Source organism: Camelus ferus, chromosome X (genome assembly GCF_009834535.1).
Source record: "Camelus ferus isolate YT-003-E chromosome X, BCGSAC_Cfer_1.0, whole genome shotgun sequence".
Classification (NCBI taxonomy): domain Eukaryota; kingdom Metazoa; phylum Chordata; class Mammalia; order Artiodactyla; family Camelidae; genus Camelus; species Camelus ferus.
In genome coordinates, this window is record NC_045732.1 from 63068166 (window position 1) to 63093418 (window position 25253).

The window sequence follows — 25253 nt, forward strand, 5'->3', positions numbered from 1 at the left end:
TACTCTTCTTATCAGTAGTTTGGAAGTAGCAAGTAGACTCACTGTCATTTGGACAATATTCTATGTTCTATTAGGCCTAGAGTTTTTTCTTACTGTTGTTAGTGGCTGTGTGTGTTTGAATTTAGCTAGCATTTTTTTGTGCCTTTAGCAAAAGAAATCTCCTGTCACTTCCCTGTTTAAAACTCTTCAATGACTTACATCTTTCTCAGGAAAAATTTCAAAATGCTTAAGAGACCTGTAAAATCTGTCTCCTACCTACCTCAAGAGCCGTCTCCCTCCTATCTCCCACTTACTCCAGTGGCTCTAGTCTTCCAGGCCTTTTTTCTCTCCTTTATGTTCCTACAATATTTAATATCCTTCAGAGCTGTCACTCCCCCTACACCAGTGCTCCTCCCGGCCCTTCCCCTTCAGATCTGAATTTTAATAGTTCCTCCTTCAAGTGACATTATCAGACTCATGTCCCACCCGTACCCTCACAAATCTAAGTTGTCTCCCAAATATACCCCCTTTAACAGCCTGTGCTATGCAATCATGATTTTCAGTTTGCAGTTTAAGAATGTTTTTTATTTGTTTAATGTGTGCTTTCCCGCTAAACTGTAATCTCCATGAAAGCAGGGACCTGTGGCCTTTTGTCAATATTAAGTACTATATCCTCAGCACCTAGAAGATGACCTGGAACTCAGTAGGCACTTATTAAATATGTCTGAATAAATGAATGAAAAAAGACCCCTGCTAGGTGTCTAAGAATGCAAAGATAGAGTCTGTCTTCAAAGGAAGAGTAAAGAATGTACACAAGAGACTGGGAACTATATTCAATATCTTGCAGTAACCTATAATGACAAAGAATATGAAAAGGAATACATGTATGTACATGTATGACTGAAACATGCTGTACGCCAGAAACGGACACAACATGTAAACTGACTATACTTGAACTGAAAAATATATATATACACAAGAGACACAGTGAGTGACTAATGAAAGGGGGTAGAAAAAAATAGGAGCGTTGAGGTACCTCTTACCTCTGTAATGATCGTCACATTTGTGCCTTTATCTGGAATCTGATTTAAAAGCATTTTCTTTATACCCAATCTACTTGGGCCATCTGCGGAAAAGTGGGCTTATTACAAAATAGGTTCATCTCTCTGGTAATGTAATTGCCTCCTATATGGTAAAAACTGGGAACTTGGGTTCAAAATCCTTATCATTGACTATGCTATCTTTGTCATATTATTTAAATGTCCTTTGCCTCAGTTTTGTAGTCTGATTTTTAAAAGAACTTTGTAGTCTAGATCCTGAACTATTTTAAGCTATTATATTGAACCCAATTGCAAATTAATGTACACATTCTGTATGGTTCTTATTAATGTTTCACATTTTGAAATATTCATCAGTGAATATTTATCACATAATATGTAGTCTCTTAGCGAATTCCAGCTACTCTAATAGGCCTTATTATTTTTTAAAAGATATATTTCTTTGAAATATTAGTAATTTTGACAAAATATTATATTCAAACTGATGGGACAAATTCATATTTTGTTTTTAGCTTTTAGAGGCATCTTTTCCGACAGGTTATGGAAAGAGGGAATGCTATCTCTGTTCCTTAATAGATTTTATATTTGTGACTTCCTTTTATTGAAATGGATAATTATGCCATGTTGCTAACTAAAGCTTGTGTGAAGGTTAAGTGGATCTCAAGTTGATTTTTCCATGTTCTCAGCAATTCAGCAGCAGTGATATTTCAAATTTCAAGTTTTGTGTTAAAATCGTAGCTAATGTACTACCTACGAAGATAAGAAATGTTAAGAACTGACTTGACTCCATTAGCTGTGAGGTGCATAAACTCCTTCATCCCCAGTGCTCTGCTACTGCTTATTCCACTTCTAGTGGAGTAAGTTTTCTCTGATAACAGTTAATCTCTACATCTAAATTAAGTAAAATGACAAATAGTTTTCTCTGCCTAGTGTCTGATGAACCAATGCTATACAGGGCAGGAAAAAGTTTTCCCCAGCCCTCATAAGGTCCCTGGGTGGGTCTGAAAACTAACTTGACAAAGATTAAAGGGAGAAAAGCATACAAATATATTCAGTATAAGTTTTACATGGCACGGAAGCCTTCACTAGGAAAGAGAGACCCAAAGAAATGGTTAAACTTGAGTGTTTTTATGCCAGGTTTTTGTTTGTTAGTTTTTGTTTTTTTAATTGAAATATAGCTGATTTACAAAATTGTGTTAGTTTCGGGTGTACAGCAAAGTGATTCAGTTATGCACATATACATTATATATATATCATATTAAATATATTCTTTTTCAGATTCTTTTCCACTGTATGTTATTACATGATACTGAATATAGTTTCCTTTTCTACACAGTAGGTCCTCATTATTTATCTACTCTATATATAATAGTGTATATCTGTATCTGCTAATCCCAGATTCCTGATTTATCCCTCTCCCACCTTTCCCCTTTGGAAACCATAAGTTTGTTTTCTATGTCTGTGAGTCTATTTCTGTTTTGTAAATCAATTCATGTGTATCATTTTTTAAGATTTCACATATAATTAATTAATATGATATTTATCTTTGACTGGTTTCACTTAGTATGCTGATCTCTAGGTCCATCCATGTTGCTGACAATGACATTATTTCATTCTTGTGGCTGAGTAGTATTCCAGTGTGTGTGTGTGTGTGTGTGTGTACCACATTTTCTTTATCCAGTCATCTGTCAGTGGACATTTAGGTTGCTTCCATGTCTTGGCTATTGTAAATAGTGCTGCTATGAACATTGGGGTGCAGGTGTCATTTTGAATTAGAGTTTCCTCCGGAAATATGCTCAGGAGTGGGATTGCTGGATCATTCGGTTTTAGTTTTTTAAGGAGCCTCCATACTGTTCTCCATAGTGGCTGCACCAATTTACATTCTCACCAACAGTGCAGGAGGGTTCCCTTTTCTCTACACCTTCTCCAGCATTTATTTGTTGACTTTTTGGCGATGGCCATTCTGACTGGTGTGTATGCTAGGTTTGATAAAGAGTGGAAAGTCACGGAAAGATATGGTAGGGCGAAAAGTATGAAGTGTAGCAAACTGGGAGGAATTGAGAAAGGGCTGTTCGTTCAGTTTCTTCTTGCTGCCCCTCTGTCTTGGAGATGAGGTTTTTCCTTCCTTTCGGGTATAGGGAAGCTATCTCTCACATGGGGCTTTTCTGACCCGCTTCAGGGGAGAAGAGCAGGGGGAAGGTCAGTGACCTTCCTACGTCTTCCAATTTCTCAAATTCCTTCAGCTTGAAGTTTTTAATATGCCACAGTGCCGTATTTTGGGATAGTGTGCCCTGAACCCCATCAGCTGTGTACCAGTTAGAGGGCAAGGGTTACAACAGCTACCTTCAATCAATTTATAGGCAGGTAGTTATAACTCCTGGAAAAAGTTTAAAACTATATATAATATACATGAAAGTATAAAGAAAAGAATGTTTCCTATTTGAATACATGCCTATAGGTGAATTACAGCTATTTCAGGTTGAATTTTAAGTCCATGCTATTATTATATTAGTAAAGAATATTATCTATAAATCTGTATATAGTCACACAAAAGCATAGATGAGGAAAGCTTTAGACAATTCTATGTAGCATGCAAATACCCAAGTAATTGTGAAGACTGCTTCCCTATGTCAGATTTTCAAATGAGTTAATGTAAAAAGGCTCTGTAGGACTTACAATATATGTTTTATAAATGAAGTTTCCAGATTTCTGACTGGGATCACATGGTTTAAAATTAATAATACTTTTAAAAGGTTAACATTTTACCTCCTAGCTTTTTAAAATGCTGACGACATTTTAGTTTATAAAGCCTGCAGTGAACACTTCTCTTAGAAGATGATGTAACTTTAGTTCACAGTTATTTTGAATAACCTCTAAGTTGGAAAATTCAAAAATGTGTGTCTTTGTAGAACCAGGAATTTGAAAATCAACTAGTAAGAGGAAAATTGCTCTAAATTGTTTTTTCCCCTTATATTTGATAAGTTTATATGTATTAGATAATGCCCACTTTACCACTTTAAGGTTATATATCTCTTAGGATATAAATTACTGTAGATTACCCCTATCTTTGAGCCTCATGTTGGAAAGTCCATTGTTTTCCCAGGGTTCTGCTCTCAAAATATTTCAAGGACTCCCAAGGGTTGCGTAAGCCACTGGGAAAAGGTCACTCTACATTTTGGTCCCAGAATAATCTAATCATCTTCCCCAAAGTGCTTTATTCTGTGGTGCCATTACAGTCATGGTCACCATCTCCTGTGGCACCAAAGGCCAAGAAATCCGAGCACTCAGGAGCAAATGGCCTTTTCCTGCTGCCCTTGGCATTCTGTTCAATGATTCCTCAGGGAACAGCGTCAGAAGAGCTCCTGGCAATAGTTACACAGGGTGCCCGGAACCGGCCTTCCTAGTTCACCCTGAACATGGCCACCGGCTTCTCCTTCAGTGCTCTCAAAACCCAGCTAAGGGCAGGCTGCCTGGCCCAGAGAAGTCTAGCACAAGAGTCTACAACACATTTTCTAAAGTCCCTGCTAGAGTCAATCTGAAATCTTGCCAAGTGAGGAGCAGCAGCCCAGTTCGTATCTCTGCTTTCTCCCCTTTGTCCATAGGCACAGTCCCATTCTACCCACTTTATATGGTGAGTAGACCAGAAATCTGTAGGTCCTCTAAGGATGCCTTGTGTCTATATAACAAGAAAGTGGCATTCGGTTTCTCGGATGAAAACTGCACATGAGCCACCAATTACCCTTTCATAAAATATATTTTAGAATAAATGAGTTCTTGACCAGGCATCCCAGAAGATAACTTTAAGACTTAATTCCTTTAAAGCATATTCTTAATTTCTGTTCTCTAATATAAGAGATAAATAAAATACCCAGTTTGAAATTTTATCTACTAAGTATCTACTAGGGCAGCATTTGGGTCTAAATATACAAACTTAAGCAGCCCATCCTTCTAGTGATAAATATATATTCTCTATTGCATGCACAGCTTTAAAATAAAATTAATATGATTGAAGCCTACTTTTTAAAAATGTATTTAAAATGTCAAGATTGATGAAAATAGGGGATTAAATTTTTTTCTCAAATACAGAGAAATAGTACTATAAAATACTCTATAAATAAGGTTTGTTGTGAAATTGGTTTCTCTTAAGATTTATAAGAGGGGTTTTAGTTTCCCAAGTACCCAAATCAACCCCATGACTCGTCTTCCAGTGTGGTGTTATAATGACTTTACTCCTTCACCAAATATTTCTTGAGAAACTATAGCAGAGTGGTTAAGAATATGAGTTCGGACCCATTCTCTGTTCCCATTAGTGGGACTTACCAGCTGTGTGATCTTGGGTAAATTTGTACCTCAGAAAGCTGTTGTGAAGATTAATTGCATTGATTAATGGAAAACATTCCACAGTGCCTCCCACAGAGAAAGTTAAAGAAAAAAAAGAAAGAAAGATTAGGTTTAATGATCATTATTATTGCTGATTTTAGTTATTTTGTCACTGCTGGTATTTCTGCTACGTATCAGGGACTGTTCTAAGTGCTGACGGGTCAGTGGTCAACAAGATGGGCAAGGTCTACTCTCCTGAGCTGTATTTTTAAGTGGGGAAAGATAGACAATGAACAGGTAGATAAAAGAGATAATGTCCAATTGTGATAGGTTCTCAGAATGAAATAAAATAGGCCAGAGTAATAGTGATGGGAGTGGATATTTTAGATTGGATGGTTGGGGAAAGCCTCTCTGAAGAGGTGACAGTTGAGTTGAGACTGAATGACTTGGTGGAAAAGAAACACTCTAGGCAGAATGAAGAGCAAGTGCAAAGGTCCTGAGTTGGGTATGAGAGCTTGAGAAAAAAAAGGCTAACGAGGCTAGGCAAAGTGCTTAAGAGGGAAAATGGGATGAGATTAGGTTGCAGAGGTGGGTAGAGGCCAGATCATGTAGAGCCTCATAAACCCTGAGAAGGAAATTGGATTTTATTCCATATATTGTGGGAAACTATTAGAGGATTTTCAGGAGAGGATTTGCCTTTGAGATACCAATAGATGCCACCAAAGAAACCAAAAAAAAAAAAAAAAGTAAAAGAAAAAAACATTTAAGTAGAGATGACAAATAGACAGTTGATCATAAATCATAGTATCTCAGGGGAGAGATTGGAGCTACAAATATAATTTGGGAGTCATCAGTATAGATAATATTTAAAGTCATGTGAATTGCTGAGGTCAATTAGATAGACTACATCGATGGAGGACTCAGGACCAAGCCCTTAGGGTGCTCTAACATTTTACAGAAGTTGCCAGAGAAGTAGAGGGGAAGTAAGAGAAAAAACATTTTAAACATGAGGGTGTGTGTCAGAGAAACTAAGTGGCTAAATGTTTCAGATGTGGCCAAGACAGCAAAAGGAGGACAGAGGGGTGAATGCTGCATTAAGAATATGAGTTGTCATTGTCATTATAAATAATACACTTCTACCATATGGAAAGAACATTAGACTAGTATTATGCAAGAGACTATCATGATGTAGGAGAGGAAAAGTCATTTTTTCTCTACTCTTCTGAGTTCTTGGCTGAGGCTCTATCCCCCCACCCCATAATAAAAGACGGACTAACAAGAGAAAATCAGACAGAAGTTAACTAACATGTACATCTCATGTGTACATGGAAGATATCCAGGTAAAAATGAGTAACTCCCCAAAGTACATAAGCCACCGGTTTAAATACCATCTCCAGCTAAAGACAAAAGAATGGTGTGAGGACACCCATTATGGGGGAGTGGGGGTTACCAGGAAAACACCATAGACAAGGGTAAGTTTTGTTATGCAGATTTAAATCTGCAGCTTCACCAGTCATAGTCTTGATACCCTTGATCTTCTTGTGACTTAGTCATCCTTCTCTTCTTGGTACAGAGAGGAAGATACCCTTACGGATAGAGGTTTCCTTTACAAACGGAAATTTCCCTTTCCAAAGGGTAACTTACTCTTTTCAGAGCTTTCCCAGTGTCTGCTATTTCTCAATCAGCTCAAAATAATCTGTGCCATAGAGATATATTTTGGGGTGGCACATCTGGTCCCCTTTGCCACATTCTAACCTTAGAGGATAAGTGCCTTCTATCTAATTTGCACAACTCTAAAGATTGGAGTAGTGGGATTTCTCTGCCTTTTTGTTAAGGTTGTTATGAAGAACGTGGGACATAGTGGAAGGAAAAATATAGCGTAAATGGTAAAATCTTGTACAAATGCAAATTGATGGTAGTGTTACCAAATTAGTCAGGTCCTAGCCTAGGCCGAGACCCCCTGTCCGGGCCAGAGAGGTGCTTTTTCTGATCACATTCATGCAGCCAGTCACGAAACCAGTGCTGAGACTAGAAGAACACAGGCTTTATTCAATGGCCAAAGAATGGAGAAGCAGCAATGCAGTTCACAAATCAACTTCTCAACCAAATTCGGGTGGAGTCATCAAATATATAAGAGGGTTGAGATAAAAGGGAGGGAATTGGAAAGCATGGGAGGAGTATTCATGAGTTATCCAAGAACAGGGGTGTGGTTTAGACCCAGACCTAATGCAACTCTCCTTTTCAGTCCTTTTCCGGTTGTTGTCATAGCAATCGTCAACTGTCATGTCACTGATAGGTGTGTCATTTTGCATACTAATACATTACAGTGAGCCAGTGAGCATATAATTAGGTTCAAGTTCTGCTGGAAGTCAAATCTTCCTCCATCTTGGGCCAAGTTGATTCTAACCTTTTATATTTTTTTTCTTTATTTTCTTTGCAGCTTCCTCCTGAAACTTAGAAAACTCAGATAAGAGTAATTGGCTTCTATTCTACGGAGAGGCAGGGGGATGATTCTGGGGCAACAACTGATAACAATAGTAGAATTATTTGTAATGTTAGATTATAAACTGCTTCAGAGTCTGGATTAGGGTTTAATGATCATTGTATCAAGCACAATGCTTAGCATAATACTAACCAGTATCTTGTATTTAGTGATGGCTGTGCTGAAAAAAAAAAAGTCTTAAATGAAATACAGAAGTAGAAAAGAATGATGGCATCTAGCTCTTTGTCACCTGCAGTCCCAAGTAGGATTTGGTGACATGGTTGCAATTGTGAAAGATTTCAGTGCTGACTCATGCCGTCCATGCCTTTTACAGAGTAATCGTTGTGAAGATAAGTGAGGGACTTGCAGATCGGGCTGCTTTCCATTTGTTATTTCTAAGATAAACCTTTCCCAGAATTTTAAAACATTTTCTCACTTCGGTACACAGACAGAATTTCTGAAATCAGTTTTTCTTCTAGGAGAGCAAATTTATGAAATTGTGTAGCACCACATGGGCATATTTTAGTTGGTGAAAAATTGTGTTGTGATAAATGGGAAATGTACAGTGTTTTGCCTTTTTTTATCTTTGGCTTTTTCTCTGTGTTGTACAGCTGTTGCACCTTCTGAAATACACAAACAGTTTAGCACCTTGCTGCAAATAGAGTACAAGTAAGTGACCTTTGCAAAATGTTTCTGCTTAGCAAGTCTCTGGCATGAGCCTGTTTTATTTAGGGAAGAGAGACTAGAAAACAAAAATCTCACTTTCATTTTGTGCTAAGAAATGAAGAGTATTGTCTTATTTCTGCAACTCTTAAACAGGATGTTTAACACTTTCTTACAAATCAAAACTATGTTATTCTCAGAGGTAAAATCAGAATATATATGCAGCATTACATACAACCCTTTTCTTGGTAAAAAGAAAGTCAAGTCAGAAATGCATTAATTCTTTCAGGTCTATTGACATCAAAATGGACTGGAGGGTTGAAAGATTTAATGTCACTGGTTAGCAGGGAAGAGGTTGTTGTGTTGCCAATGTGAATGCTAATACTTAAGTAGCATAAGAAAGCATGTAGGAAGGGGGGCATCTCACTTTTAAAATCCTGCTGTACCCCATGAGTGTCAGCTGCAAAGTAATTTTCCAGAAATGGTCTGATTTCCCCACTGACTTCCATTGTGAAACCAGAGCTAAGTTCCCATGGAAAATAAATTTGGCCCCAGGTTATGATGAAACACACTTGAAGAATTCAGAAAATTTTATAAAATCAAGCATTTCAAGACACAGTTATCAGTGCCTGATAAAATAAAACTGTCACAAAATATCAATACACTGTAGTGGATCTTAAAATATCATGCCCCAAACTGTGCTATTACTCTTCTTTACAATTCCAAGTCTAGTACCTTTGCATTGAAAGATATTTTACTTCTGTGATCATTATTGATTTTTAATAGATTTAACTCTTCTCTTAAAAGGTAGATTTGGTTCCTTTTCTATTCTACATGGTTAGCCCACTTACCTTTCTCTGAAGCAGTCTTACTAATTAACATTCAAAAGTTACTAGCCATAGAAGAAAGACCAGAAGGAGGTGGTCCCAAATGGTCATCATACTGAGTTGTTGGAAATAGTAGTTTACTTATGTTTTTATATTTCTGTGTCACCTAAAGAGAGAATTTTCTTTATCTACATCTTCTATAATTAGGAATAAAGTTGATAATTTCTTTGTGTAAGTGTAAATTTACATATACTGAGATACATTTAGTCAGACACATTTATATGTATATCTGGTTCATTTAATGCTTTGGTAGTGGTTGTTGATGTTATCACCTTTTTGGATAAAAATTTTTAAACATTGATGTAATTAACTTTGGGCTAAATACTTTCCTAGAGCATACTACTGAAAATGTAGTCCTGGCCTGGCAGCCTCAGCATCAGCCAGGAACTTGTTAGAAATTATAATCCTCAGTTCCCTAAGAAAAGTAAAAATATTTACTATATGACCCAGCAATCCCATTCCAGGGCATATATCTGGAGAAAACTCTAATTTGAAAAGATACACGCACCCCAATGTTCAATAGCAGCACTATTTACAGTAGCTAAGACATGGAAGCAACCTAAATGTCCATAAACAGATGAACTGATAAAAAAAATTGGTATATATACATAGTGGAATATTACTCAGCCATAAAAAAGAATGTAATAATGTCATTTTCAGCAACATGGATGGACCTTGGGATTATCATACTAAGTGAAGTAAGTTAGTCAAATACAAATATCATATGATATCACTTATATGTGGAATCTAAAAAATTGACACAAATGAACTCATTTACAAAACAGAAACAGACTCGGACAAAGAAAACAAATTTATGGTTGTCAAAGGGGAAAGGCGGGGGAGAGATAAGTTAGGAGTTCGGGATTTGCAGATGCAAACTACTATATATAAAATAGATAAACAACAAGGTCCTACTGTATAGCACAGGGAACTATAGTCAAGATCTTGTAATGACCTAAAAGGGAAAGGAATCTGAAAAAGAATAAACATATATGTATAACTGAATCACTTTGTTGTACATCAGAAGCTAACACAACATTGTAAATCAACTAAACTTCAATGAAATGAAAGAAAGTAAAAAGAAATTCGAATCCTCAGGCTCAGCAAAAGCATTCTGGGTTTTAACAAGCCCTTTGAGTCATTAAGGTTCCCGAGCTACGGGAGAATCTCTCCCTCTCTCTCACCTCTCCCTTCTTCCCTCTTCCTCTCCTTCCTGTTCCCTCTCTATGCCTCTCCCTCCCTTCCCATCTTCTCCCTTTCTCTCCTCATATGGGATATATGTGTATATGTATATATATGTGTGTATGTGTGTATGTGTGTATATATATATGTGTATGTGTGTATGTATATAAACACACATATATGCACAACCTAGGTATAGAATACACTGTAACTGCTCCATCTATATAGAATATGTGTATTAAAACAATGTATACTTTTTTCCTGAAGTTTTTTGTTGCTGTTGGTTTCTACTCTATCTTGTTTATAAAAAGATAGGAGGCAGTTTTCTGGTATTTATACTTCTGTGCTTTCATTTAACACACATGTTTTAGCAAACATGTTCTTGGTTATACATTAAATCGTTCTGCCTAATTTATAGATTTTCAAAACTCACTAGCCAATATAATGACTCTAGCCAGTTGTTATGGGCTGAAGTGTGCACCCCTCCCACCCTGCAATTCGTATGTTGAAGCCCTAATCCCCAGAACCTCTGAATGTGGCTGTATTTGGAGATAGGACCTTTAGAGAGGTAATTAAGTTCAAACGAGGTCCTTGGGTTAGGCTCTAATCCAGTATGCATGTGTCCTCATAAAAGAGGAGATTAGGACACAGACAACAGAGACAGAGGGACCGCTCTGTAAGGACGCAGCAAGAAGGTGGCCATCTGCAAGCCAAGGAGAGAGGCCACAGAAGAAAGCAAATTTGCCAACACCCTGGTATTGGATTGCTAGCCTCCTAAACTGTGAAAAAAATAATTTCTGTGGTTTATATTACCCAGTCTGTGGTATCCCATCATGGCAACCTTAGCAAACTAATACATAACTGTTTACAGAAATGATGGTGTAATTCAGTGTTGACATCTAGTGATTGATTGCCTTTGAAGTACTATTGGGTCATGTTCCTTAACAGAAAGCTACAGCTTTACAAAGAGCGCCAGAGACCAGTATGAAAAACTGTTCACCATGCACAACAACATGGTAAAGCTCTATGAGAATCTTGGAGAATACTTTGTTTTTGACTCTAAGACAGTGAGCATAGAAGAATTTTTCGGTGATCTCAGCAACTTCCGAACTTTGTTTCTGGTGAGTAATACATCTTAAAGCATCGCAAGGCCTATTACTTTTGTTTTTAAATAATTTCTATTGGCATTTTATTTTATGTATCTACTGACCATATTGATTTCATGTTATAGTCCCTTAACAGGAATTGACAGATATTTTACGCCTGTGACATGGATAAAAATTGTTGGCTGGCTTAATGCATAATGGAGTGAATTATCTTCAACTTTGGGTATACATGGGAATTTTTCTGCTGAAATTTTATAGCAAATGAATGAATTGGTACTTAAACGACCCTGTTTTTTTCTTATACAGCATGATATTATAATTTGACCTAGCTTAAAAATTAGCATCTAAAATCGTCTTCTACTCAGTACGTTATAAATGCTGTGATTTATGAACAAGTGTCTCTCATAGTCTAGATGAGAAAGTGATTCTCAGTTGGACTATGTAAATGACCTTGACTACCTCAAGTTTCTTTCAGAATGTGGGTTCTTGTTTCACAATCTGTAAGTGGTGGGGATAACAGTAAACATTAGCATTTAATTGGAGGTTGACCATCAGGGTGCCAGTTACGATGCCAGAGGAAAGCAAAAGCTGTGTTGTCTCAGTGCTGTGCAAGTGCTTCCCTGCATTCAGTGGAGGCATAGAAGAGGACCGGCTCTGATTATGAAAGTAGCAGAAGCATATGCACAAAGGTTGATATCGAACGGGTAAAGGTTCCTGTGTTTTAAAGAAGGAATTCTAACAATCATCCCCAGCAGGAAGATCAATTAGCAAGCTAATTCATTGTAGTTTGAGGCCTGTTTCTATCCCCCAAAGCAGTTATTTGCTAAATAAGGCACGCTCTCTCTGTCTTTTTTTTAAAAGGGGGAGGTAATTAGGTTTATTTATTTATTTATTTAATGAAGGTACTGGGGATTGAACCCAGGACTTCATGCATGCTAAGCACGCGCTCTACCACTGAGCTATATCCTCCCCTCCAAGGCTCTTTCTCTTAATTGATGGTGTTGCCCCATGAAATCATTTGATTTTGGTGTGACTTGCAGTCTGTGAGGTACAAATACACTTGTGGAAAACATTTGCTTTCATCTACTCAGGTAGGACATATGACCCAGAGCACACCCCAGCTTTGGTAATAGAAGCTAAACCAAAAACTTTCCTAAATATGATCGTTTATCTTATTTTTTTTTTGCTGAGAATATTAGATTATGTTTGTCTTTGCTCCTTAACGGACACATATATTTAACTTTTTTACATGGTCAATAAGTAGTAAAAGTGTTCTACTGGCAATGAGTGATTTTTTCAAAACTTAGAAGTTACAAATATGACATGAACATAGGAACACACCCAAGTTATAATTACTTTGATTACTTTCAAAAGTAAAAAAGAAGTTTGTTGAAAACACATGGGGACTAGAAAATACACTTCGATTGACAAAGGGAAAAGATAAAATCCAAGAATTTTTTTTTGGTAGCATCAATGTTTATGGGTGGATAGAGATAAATCAATATAATTAATATTGTTAACCTCTATTAAAAAGTATCTTGTTTTAACATGGATGAGATCCTAAAACACTGTCTGTCATATTATGTGCTCCCCCCTGCCCCACTATCTCCCCAATTACACATGGACACAGTAGCATTTAAGGACAATTCCTGTGTGACAGCCTATGTTTAGTTATATTAGCCAGATACTTAGAAGGCTTGCTAAGAACTATACTTACATTACTTCTCAATTATAACTTGCTTAAAAAAATGTAAGGATAGTATCATTAAGAAGTGATTCTGTGTCCTGGTGCTGTCCCAAACAAGCTATGTGATTGGGTAAGTCATTTATCTTTCCAGTTAATTAACCAGCTAGTTAGTTAGTAAAATGAAGGGATTACACTAAGACCTCTAAGAACTTATTCCTCTTTAGAGTCTGAGTCACGGCAGGAATTTCAGAGAGAGCCATTTGTATTACAGAGATACAAAAGATGTATTTTTTATCTACTGGATTCACTGTGGGTGTAGCTCAAGTACAGGGAAATTATTTGTCACAAAGCATTCTCATTGTAAATAAGTTGACATTCTGAAGTTCGGTTTTGTGTGCATTTAAGTTAACTTCTCAAGAACCCGCTAAGAGTTTTGGAGCTTTCAAAGCAACTAACTGGCTCCTACGCTGTGTCTTGGCTAATAGTTTCCGTCTGCCCTGCAGAATATGACTGCTACCTCTTCTCTTTACAAATCTTTATCCACTCGCTGGCATGAGAAGTAGATGTGCAACTTGTTAGCTGCTTTGAACTTGGGTCGGTCATATAACCTCTCTGAGCATCAGTTCCCTCCTTTACAAAACATAGGTGATAATTTCTGCCATGTCTTCCTCACCACGATGTGAAAACACCTCATAACCTAAGCTAAGCAGGTGGAGAGTATTATTAGCCGTTCTCTGCCTGTCCATTCAGTTATTACTTATTGAGAACCAACTTGATTTTAGTAATGCTCTAGTCCAGAGACAAAAGGAAGAGAATAGTTTCTCTCCGTGAGTGGAGGGAGATGGACAAATGCAATATAGTTTGCTAAGTGCTGCTGTTGGAATATGTCAGGGTGCTGTAATAATACAAAGGAGGAACTGCCTCACCCTGCCTGAGCTGGCCAGAGAAGCCTGCATACAGAAAGTGACATTTGGGCAGAGTCTGGAAATAATCCATAGGAGTTTGACAGACTGACTTTGACAAGCAGGTTTAAGGGTTTTACACCTGACCTATAAGCCGAAGACTCCTAAATCAACATCGCCAACTTCAGTCAATCATCTGTGCTCACCATGTCCTGGTTTCATAGTGAGCTTGAAGTGATTTCAGTCTCCCAGGGGAAGGAAGAACCCTGAAAGAGAGACTAAAGTTGTAATCGCCAGAAGTTCCCATTTTCTTAGCGCTTTGTGTGTTTGGCCTCAGGGTTCTTGGCACTTAAAAGCATATTGGACTATAGATGGAAGCAATAAAATACCAGTAGTGCTGAGAAGAAAATAAGAGTTCTGATTCATGTGCTACCAAAAATTACTTCCAAATGAGCTAGGAGTTTCATCTTGGGAGATCTATTTGGCATGTGTAACATAAACAAAATGCAGATACCAAGAAAATCTTCCTCAGAGAGATATCCTCTAAAGGATGGTACAAATGGAAATAAACAAAAAGGGTTGACAGTATGGATTAAGCCCCTTTTCAAAATAATCACAGTCAAATTAATGAAAGCAGAACTGGGTAATCTCTATGAGATGCTGCTCTATAAATTATTCATGCCATCCATATTATATATTACTCAACTAATAAGGATATTTAAAATATTCAAGTTGAATGTCCTATATATTGGCCGTGATGATACATGTAATTGGAAACATTTCTAAATTCAGAGTTGGGACTCTCTTTCTAGTGAGCTTCTCTGAGAGCAATAGAGTTTTAAAAACTGCTTATAATATAAGCAAGATTAATTAGTAATCCCTAAATTTAAGTTGAATATTTTGCGGAAGAAAATTAAATTCCATATTTATGTAATATCAAAACATCTCTTTTGCTTATTCTTCTTCATGCTTCAGTCATTCTCATAGTTCAAATCGTTGACTACACAGTCTTTTTTCTTTCAAGATATTTTGAATAGAATATTCTGTTTTGAATAGAATATTCAAAATCAGTGAACTTTCTATGTTTCACCACCATGCGGTGTCTTGCTTAGGCATACAAATTAATTTCAGCGGTTGGAAAAGTGTCCATGGCAAGTATTATACTTCAATAACTTTCATAGCTCCAAATAAATTATAGAAAAAATTTTTTTTCTCTTTCAAATCTGTCAGTTTCCTGCTGCTTCTGTGTGTTTTTGTTTGGTTTTGTTTTTTAAAGAACAATCTGTCACCCAGGCACTCAATAAATATTTGTGTGTGAGCGTCCTCACTCTGTATCTCATATACTAGAAGTAGAGGAACAAGGCTTTACAGGAGTATTAGATTCATTGATATAACTCAAGAAGAAAATGTTACCATTACTATTAATCATGCTAGCAGATTTCCCCTCAACAAAATAAGTATTTGCTACTGCTCATCTGGTAAATAAACTTCGACAATTTGTTTTAAAAATCAGGACCTTAACCATTTTTGAACAGCTCTTAGATGAGAATGAAAATGGCTAAGTGTCAGGAAGCTAAGTGATATCTGTACATCATGGTGTTTTATGCCATGGCTCAGTCTTGTTGCTTCTACTTCCTAAATATTTTTGAATCCACCTATTTCTCTCCAAGCCCACTGACGCTGCTTTAGTTCTGGATTTCCACCATCTGTCAGCTGGACTGCTACAATGATGTCCTGACTGGTGTCTGTGTCTGCTTCTCTTACCATTTCTAACTTCTAATCCATTCACCACGTTATAGTGAAACTTAAACAAACAGGATAATGGTTACTTTCCTCACTTAAGATTCTTTAATGACTTGTGTCCTCAGGATAAAATCTAAACTATTTACAATTAAAATGGTTTACAAAATCAAAAGAACTAAAATGACTTAAAGCCCAGGCCATCCTAAGATTGGCTGAATGAGCCAAAATCACTCAGTGTGAGCTCTCCTCCCAGACTGGGAAAAGTCAAGTATGGACAGTGGAAGCCACAGAAAGAGAGGACCTGAGCCTCTTAGAACAGAGAGAAACTTCAGGAGCACAGTATCGAAACTAAATGGAAAGCTTGGAGGCAGATATGTGACTATCATCTTATGTTAATTGCACCCCTACCTAGTATGGGAGTTACGACAACCAAGGTCACTCTTGTCTTAATTCTCAGTTAAGGAGTTTCTTCCTTCTATCTTAAGTAATTGTTCCTTTAAAATCTACACTTCTATTTAAAATAAAAATCTACTCTTGTTTGACAGCTCCTTGTAGCTATTTTGGCTCATGGAGATACTTAATTTTGAGAAGCTCTCATTTTCGTCAAGCCATCTTCCTTCTTTACAAAGCCTCAGTCATGTCTAAGTCTAATTGGAAACCAAGGTGAGCATCTGCATTTAGTTAGACTCAAAAGACTAAATTGATAATATATAGAACATTTTATTCATTCATTAAAGGCAATTTGCCTTTAAAGCAACGAGGATGAGTTTTTGCATAAAAAGATTGTGTATATAATTCCTGATCCAAGAAGACTAAGCTATTTTGACACATTTTTAAGCCTTCAATTCACAAAGCACTTGACATTTAAAGGAAACTTCAGTGCGATATTATAAAAATGATGGACTTATGGAAGAAACCAAATACATTCTTTAACAAAAAAAAATCTTAATCAGTGATATAAACTCCCTTATCTAGAATTCCATCATCCAAAATCTCCATTAGATGCCTCAAAAGTTGATGCATCTTTGCTTTGCTGGTAAAATGGTAATTAATTTTATGAAGATGCCCTCGAGAAACGGGGAAGACCCTGATGTGCCTCTTGAATGGTATAGTTTCATTTGTAAGCTGTCTCCAAGTCTCAATACCTGGGAATTCACATCAGGTTTACCCTAGTAACAATAATCCAGATATCCCATTGTCTCTTCTTTACCCCCATTGGCAGGATTGAAGCTCCCTGTAGTCTCCACTCCCACAAGTATAGCTGAAGTCATCTCATATGGGCTCAAAAACGTGTCCTCTATAGTCATTACTTGCCATTTGCCCGCAAATATTTGAGTGCCTGCTATTCGAGGCTGATGAGAATATAGCATTGAATAGAATAGAAAAAGTCCTGCCTTCCCTGTCCCCTGCAGCTCCCGTTCCCCCTCTGCTAAATGCCTTTTGCTGGCAAAGCTGCTTGATTTGTCCTCGATGGTAATGCCCACATCCGGGCCGAGGTTGCAGTCTCCTACTGCTCCAATTTTCCCACCATTCCTTGCAGTAGTATACGGGGGTTATGCTCAGTGCAGAGGTAGCCATGTTTCACCGGACCCTTCTTAGAAACAGTTTCTTTCTCTTCTGATCCCTTTCTCCTTGGAGGCTTAATTTTTTTTTTTTTTTCCCAAGTCCTAGAGACCTAAAGGGGATGCTAAGACCATAACCCCCTCCACTGCCCTCCTTTCTCCCTTATGCTCAGGCACCTAGGCAGGTTTCTTCCTTTTCCTAGAAGCCAGGGATAAATAAAGTACCAGCATAAATCCTTTCATGCAGATAGAGCCCTAAGGGGCCACCAGTTCCCTCTATTTAATCACACACACCCAGATAATTCCCTTTGAGCTCAGCTGGGACCACCCTGGCTGCCTAGCCTTAGGTTTATTTTGAGCTATTGCAACTCTTTGAAAATAGGCAATCCATGTAAAATATACGGTAACTCTATTAAGCAGAATATTTGACCGGAATACTGCATTCCCCAGCTGTGCCAGAGAACAGACTTGACCGTGTTATACAGACATCATTGAATTCTTCTTTAGAAAAAAATGTCACCTGTCTACTGTTGTATTCTATTTGACTATTTACTTTGGGCCAGAAGTAGATGTCCTATTTTTCTGATACGATTGCTCCCTGTATAAAAAAGCTAAATATTATAGGTTACTAAAGGAATATGTAATAATGGCATACATGATTTAAAGAAAACTCACATTTCCCAACATGATACAAATGCCTACTGGTATAAATGGTTTTTAAATGTGTACGCATTTTAGACTAATAATATAAAATTGTAAGATCTCATAAGCGTTTCTAAAAATATGTCTAAAAGTTGTCAGAATTGTTTATGGCAAGCAGGATTTTGCCCTTTAGAGATCGAAGACAATGTAATAGCTAACACTGAAAATATTAACAAAATCAGTTCAATGCCTACTTTTCTTATTAAAGTCTAGTAATAACTAGAACCAGGAAACAAAATGCAATATCTTTAGTTCTAGCAATAACACCTCTCGTAGAATTTCTCAAGGAAGCATTCCCATAAATAAGTTATTATTGAATTACCTCTGAACACCAGGAAGTAGAGAAGTTATAAGATAAGCAGCAAGGTATACAAGCTGACCTTTTCCATTGGCCTTGAAATTGGCCAGAGCTACTGATTGTTATCAAAGCCTCCCAGATACAACCTGAGTGGGAAGATCCCAGAGGCTGATGCTACTGGTACCACCTTCTCAGCCTGCTGAGTTTTTCTTCTTTCTGCTTCATCCTCATTTGTTTATCAGTGAAGATGTCCTAGCTCCTGTACCAGGCAGTAGGAGGCGGGACTCTCCCTGAAACCCTGCCCATAGAGCTCCTTTTGCCTGATAGGTCCACCCCCTCTCTCTCTCCTCCCCCCACTTCCTTGCCAGTTGCTTTCCCAACTTGTTCCAAGTCACTTCATCTAAGCCCTCCCTGCTCTCCAACTTCGGCCTAGATAACCCCTTGTGTGTGCTTTCCTACCTCCATCCTAGCACATTTTATCCTGTGATCATCTTCATATCCTCAGTGACCAGCACTATAATTAACCTACTGTGGTGCTAATCACTAAGGACCTGTATGAATCACTTAATGAATTACTGTAACAATGCATGAACCAAATCAGCAAAGATGAAGAAAATCAAAATGTTGGCCCTCTAGAGCTCACATTCCAGTGAGAAAGGCTGCCAAAGGAACAAATACTACTAATAAAATACTATACGTGTATATATAAAGGACTGTTGAGCACAGAGGAGAACGGCATTTATTCTTTCTGATTTAAAGAAGGCATCAAAGAAGTCACGTGCAAACTGGGTCTGCTTATTGTTTTGCTAATGCGTGGCCTTTCACATTTAAAGAAGTCCTTTCTTGTTCTCTACCTTATTTGGTATTTTATGTTTAGTGGTAAATATATATTATTCCCTAGTTTTCTATGCTGAGTTCAATGTAGAAGGACAGCTATTTCATTTCCGGGGAAGCAGCTATCAGGTAATTATTATGATCTAAAGGTTATCCGTCATAGGCTTGGACAAGCAGTAACCAAGCTTCAATTACTTCCTATGACTGACAAGCTATCCTGAGCAATAGGCCAATCGATGCAGATTATCTAGAGCAAAATCAATTGCTTAAAGACTGACCTGTCTGTTGTTACTTTAGGGCAATGATTCTCACCCAGGGGTGATCTTGTCTCCCAGGAGACACTGGCAAGGTCTAGAGACATTTTTGCTTGTCACAAACAAGAAGGAGGTGCTGGTAGCATGTAGTGGGTGAGGTCTGGAGTGCCACCAAACATCCTACAACGTACAGGACAGTCCCTCACAACAAAGTAACATCCTTGTTAAGACTGAGAAACTTGGCTTTAGAGTTGTCTGCTGGAGATTTTTTAAATGTTCATTTGGAAAACTGTGAGATGACTGAAATTAATAAGCAAAATTTGTACTTGATAAATTAATAATGCATGTAGTTGTCACATCAGTTTAATATTTTAACGATAATTTCAGTTATTGACTTGATCACTATAAGGTATTGTTCTAATTACTGATATTTTCTGTATCATTGAAAGATGTTCTGGTTCATAGGACTTGTAAAGGTTTTAAATCACTCACATAAATTGTAGTCAAATTGGAAACCACAGGCAAAAAAGAAAAAAAAAAAAAATCAGCCAAAATCCTACTACCCAGAGACAATTACTATTAAGAGCCTGCCATATATTCTTCCAGACATTTCTCTGTGCATGTACATTTGTATTTAGATTGTGACTATATTTTGCTTAAAATAATAACAACAAAAAGTCTTGTGAAAATTTAAGCCCTAAAATTTATATTTACTTGTAAAAATCCTAGCAGCTTATGTCTATATGTATATGACCATCAGCGTTTAGTGTATAGTATTGTCGGTTATGGCTTCAGTTGTGATGAAAAATGGTAATTAGCTCGTTTCATGATGCCTTTTTCAAAGTACCTGGTCTTTGGTGCCATGCTAACCATCACTGACTACTGGAAGTTACCTGTAAATAGAGCAGTGGAATCTTGCTTTCTCTTTTTGTTTTCTATGTAGTATCCTCATCAAACTTTCGTGTGGCAAGGGGCCTTAAACTGGTCATTGGTGAATTGCTAGTTAGGCCCATTCATACTAGTGCTTCAGAAGACTTCTGCTACTTACCTCTGCTGTATATTTTGATTTACAAACCATTATTGACCTCAGCTAGGCTGCCTTTTAGTTAATAAACATATTGTCAGTTTTATAAAGGTTTGTAATTTAATCAGAAATCTTTAACAAAAATACTAGTATGATTTGAAGCCAGAACAAGTATCCTTTTTTTTTTTTTTTGGTGGGGGGAGGTAATTGGGTTTTATTTTATTTTATTTACTTTTTTTTTTTTAAATGGAGGTACTGGGGATTGAACCCAGAACCTCGTGCATGCTAAGCATGCACTCTACCACTGAGTTATGTCCTCCCCCCTCCCCATATATATATATACACACATACATACACACACACATATGTTTTCCTTTTGTTTCTGCTCATTCTTTCCTTGAACCAAATTTCAAAGTCATAGAATACAGTCTCTGAAGTCTGGGTTTTTTGTTTGTTTGTTTGTTTGTATTTAAGATCTGAGACACGTTATAATCCAGATGATGAAATGGTTTTCCTATTTTTGCTCATATATCGTTTTGATTTCATTTTCTGCAAGTGTTTGCTCTCGAAATAATCAGAATTTCCTGAGATTCTTGATGGAACTTTTAGGCAAGACAGTGATTGTATTGTATTCCTGAAAAGCTGGGGAGCAGACCAGTCATTCATTCAGATCTTGGCATTTTGAATTGGAAGATGTTCAAAGTCTATTATTCTTCAAGATCTTATAAATTCTGTGTCCAAATTAGTGGATTACTCAGTATGATGGTTTGGTTAAAGTCATTTTATTTTTTTCAGATTTCATTAATAGAGCACAAAAGAGCCAAACTTGTTTCTGCTATAAACAGTGTAGTTTGGAATAGTGTATAATTTGTTTTTGCTTATTTTTGCTCAATTGTCTTTGGTCTAGGGGTAAAAGAAACTAAAGTTTCATGTACATTGGAGACAAATAAATGCAACAGTGATTCAGAAGAATAAGACAGATGATCAACTAAAATGTGGATGAAATAATAAATATAACTGTAGTGACCAATTATAATCTCTATGGGAGAATAGGTTGATGTCCCTAACAACCTGGAAACTTTATTTTGAAGATTATTTTTAATGTTATAAGCCATCCTCCTTCATCAGATGATATCTGTAAGAAAGTATTTGCCCAAGTACTTGCTCATTTGTTTAAAATACAAGATTTATAAATAAAAAATCAATTTAAGATTAAGTCTCTTTAATACATCATAATCATCTGGTTTTTCCTTCATACTATATTAGAAGTCTAAAGCATATAATATTTTGACAGAAATACATTTCTATTACATTTGAGTATTATCTAGGCCAAATATGTTAGAGGTAACCCGTTAAGTAACAGGCTTTAATGCATAGGCCAAATTAATTTATAACTATGGCTGTTTGTGTGTGTAGCTATCATTGCTTAAGTGTTTTTGTAAGTGTCTGAAAATAATTGCTGTAACTTTACTTTTAAACAGACTAGCATGTTTTGGTGTTTGCCCTTTTTCATAGTCTGTCAGGATGCTTTTGGCTGCCAAGAATCAGAAAATGTAACTAAATTTGCCTTAGGAATATGGTTTTACTTTCACATATCACAGGAAGTGTAGAGGTAAAACACTGATTAAATCAGTACCTCAGTAATATCGCCTAGGTACCTGGGGTTTTCCAAATATTTTTCTCCTTCCATCCTTGGCTTGTTGGCTCATGGTTGCAAAGTGGCTGCAGTGGTTCCAGGCATCATATACAGATACTGTGATATCTATCAAAGAAGAGGTTGTTGCTTTCCATGAAGTTTTGTTTTGTTTTGTTTTTGCTAAGGAGAAAAACTTTTCCAGAGGCCTCTGGGCAGATTTTTTTTTTTCCTTCAAATTCTGTTGTCCGGGATTGGATCACATGACCATCTCTAAACTAATCACCATCAGGAAGAATCTTAGATTAATCATAATTCACCCTTTGGACAGGCCCCTTCCCTGAACATATGACTGTTCAGAGAGTGAGTTGCTAAGCCAATCCAGGCTTCTGCCAGCAAGTAAGCAGGTTCATATTGGATGGATTAAGGCAGGCAACTAACGGTAGCTATAAAATAGACAACACAAAAGTACATTGCTGCTCAGTATTTTTTGAGTTGTCAAAAGTTCTAAATTCACAAAATATAAATGAAGGAGATGTATTTGTGAAATGCGCACTTGTGTTCATTTAAATAGTTTTGGAAAGAATCTTGGGGAATAGAAATTTCAATAGAAAAGATTATCTGTTTATTTCCAAGTTATCCTTCCTTGTTTGTTTTCTGTCTTTAGCTGGATATACTTTATAAGACAGCTCTGCTTTTCCAGCTCACTTGCTTGCTTTTTCTCATCCAGTCATTCATTCGGCAAATATTTAGTGAGTACCCGCTAAATTTGGGAGACACCGTTCTAGCTACTGGCACTGTTTAGTTTACTAAAATCTGCCGTTATGGAGATTGCTATGTAATGGGGAAAGTGAGATAATAAACTATAAACATAATTATTAGGACAATTATATTACGTGTTAGAACATAATAAATCCTATGGAAAGAAAAAGTGGTACCAAATGGAAAAGCCACACAGCCATGGCTGACAGGTTTTAGCATTAGTTATAAAGTTCCTTGTATAATCAATATTTTAAGACTTAGATTTTAGCATTATAACTTCTCCCGTAAGTATAGGAATCACTGAGTTTTCCTGTTTAGAAGACTTCACTAGTGACAATTAGATGCTTTCTAGACAAACCCTATTTCCTAAGTTGTGTATCCTTATGTGGTATAAGAAAAGTAAAGGTAGATTCTGCCCCACTTTGAGAGAAAGTGTCTTGCCAAGGGCTTTATCATTTCAGTGAAATGATTGTAACATTATATTCTGGAATATGGAGGAAATGCAAACAGAGACCTTTACCTAGAAGCAGCCAGGCAGCTCTGACAAAAGACGGGATGTATAGCAGAGCATGTAATGGAGTAAGAGCATATTTTCAGTGCCAAAACTATGAAAAATTCTGAGGAACTTGCACAGACATTTAGTTCCTCTTGGATTCTCTTCGCCCTGGTCCTTGTTCTCTGCCAGCTGTCAGCTAATTGATCTGATAAACTAATGCACTACTAATGTGTCACTCATTCTGTACTACACGCGTGCCCTTTAAATTCACGACAGTGCCTTAATCTGGCAGAGCAATTCTGCTGTCAAGAACTTCTTGCAGCCTGGCTAGCCGATAGAGGAAATATTTGGGAGAAAGACAGCCTTTCTTGTACCTCTGAAAGACCATCGTGTATGTGGCTGCTTAATCTTCCTGGGTCTAGGATTTTTTTTCTTCTTCCCATCCAGGACGTTCCACAATTGAACCTGTCTGTTGTGATCTCGTAATCCAGCATTATGATCTGTGTTTTTCAGATTGGCATCCTCTGATCATGGCCTACCCCATGATACAGATCAGGGACCAGCAGTCTATGACCCAGGGGCCACGTTCTGCCTGCCCCCCACTTTTGTAAATAGAGTTGTGCTGGCACCCAGCCAAGCTCCTTTGTTTATGTATTGTCTGTGGCTGCTTTCGCTCTACAGTGGCAATGCCAGTACTGAGTAGTTGAGACAGGGTCCATTATGACCCAGAAGACTGAAGATATTTACTGTCTGGCCCTTTACAGAAAAGGTTTTCTGATCCTTAATATAGTATGTGTCAACAGGGGTGTGGAGGTGAGATTCTCATAGGGGAATCAGAGAAAACAGATTCAATCTCTTGCATTTTAAATTTTAAATGCAGTCCCTCCTTAAGAGGGGATGGCTTTTAGAGAAGATGGGAATGAGTAGTTTCATTGGAAGAGATGTGGTGTCAACTTGGGTGTTGATTTCCCCTTTCCTTTCCAGGTGACATTCACTTCTTTATGCATTGCCCCCGAGCAGAAGTACCGCCCTCACCTTCCGTACTAGGCAGGACCCCAGGCTTAGTGTGTGACATCCAAGTCTTCTTCAGCCAGTAGTCCTCATCTCTCTCACTTATCCCTGGAGACAGAAGACACTTTTGTGTCTTTTTAGTGCCTGTAGCACTAAATATATAGTACACAATATACGCTTTGTACCCCTGATGTCCCCCCCATTCTACCTTAAAGTATGATATACCTATATCCTAATCCGCAGAACAGCCCTTTGTCATCATGGGGACAGGATTTCTTTTTTTTTAATCGAAGTCTAGTTGATTTACACTGTTGTGTTACTTTCTGGTGTACAGCATAGTGATTCAGTTATACATTTATATATATTCTTTCTCATATTCGTTTTCATTGTAGGTTATTACAAGATATTAAATGTGGTTCCCTGTGCTATACATTTCTTGGTTTTGACTTTCAGTAGAAATATCTCCTTAGTCTATTTCTTTGGATCTCCATCCTTCAATCTTAAATGTGAGCATTACTAAGTGTCCACCCTTTGTCCTACATAATTTTCCCTGAGCAGTTCATATTCTCAGTTGTGATCTTACTCTTCAGCTCTAGACTCAAGTTAATTGTCAGTAGGATGTCTTTAACTAGATTTCCCACAACTATCTCAAACTCAGCATATTCAGA

The 25253-nt window shown here is 37.2% G+C and overlaps 1 protein-coding gene across 1 annotated transcript in view; it reads left to right on the top strand.

The window, feature by feature from the left end:
• The window catches only part of DIAPH2 (diaphanous related formin 2), a 780329-nt gene that overhangs the window by 551101 nt on the left and 203975 nt on the right, over positions 1-25253 (top strand). The window contains exon 24 of the mRNA XM_032474690.1: positions 11528-11692. Coding sequence (XP_032330581.1) covers positions 11528-11692 — 165 coding nt within the window. The remainder of the gene's footprint in view (positions 1-11527; positions 11693-25253) is intronic.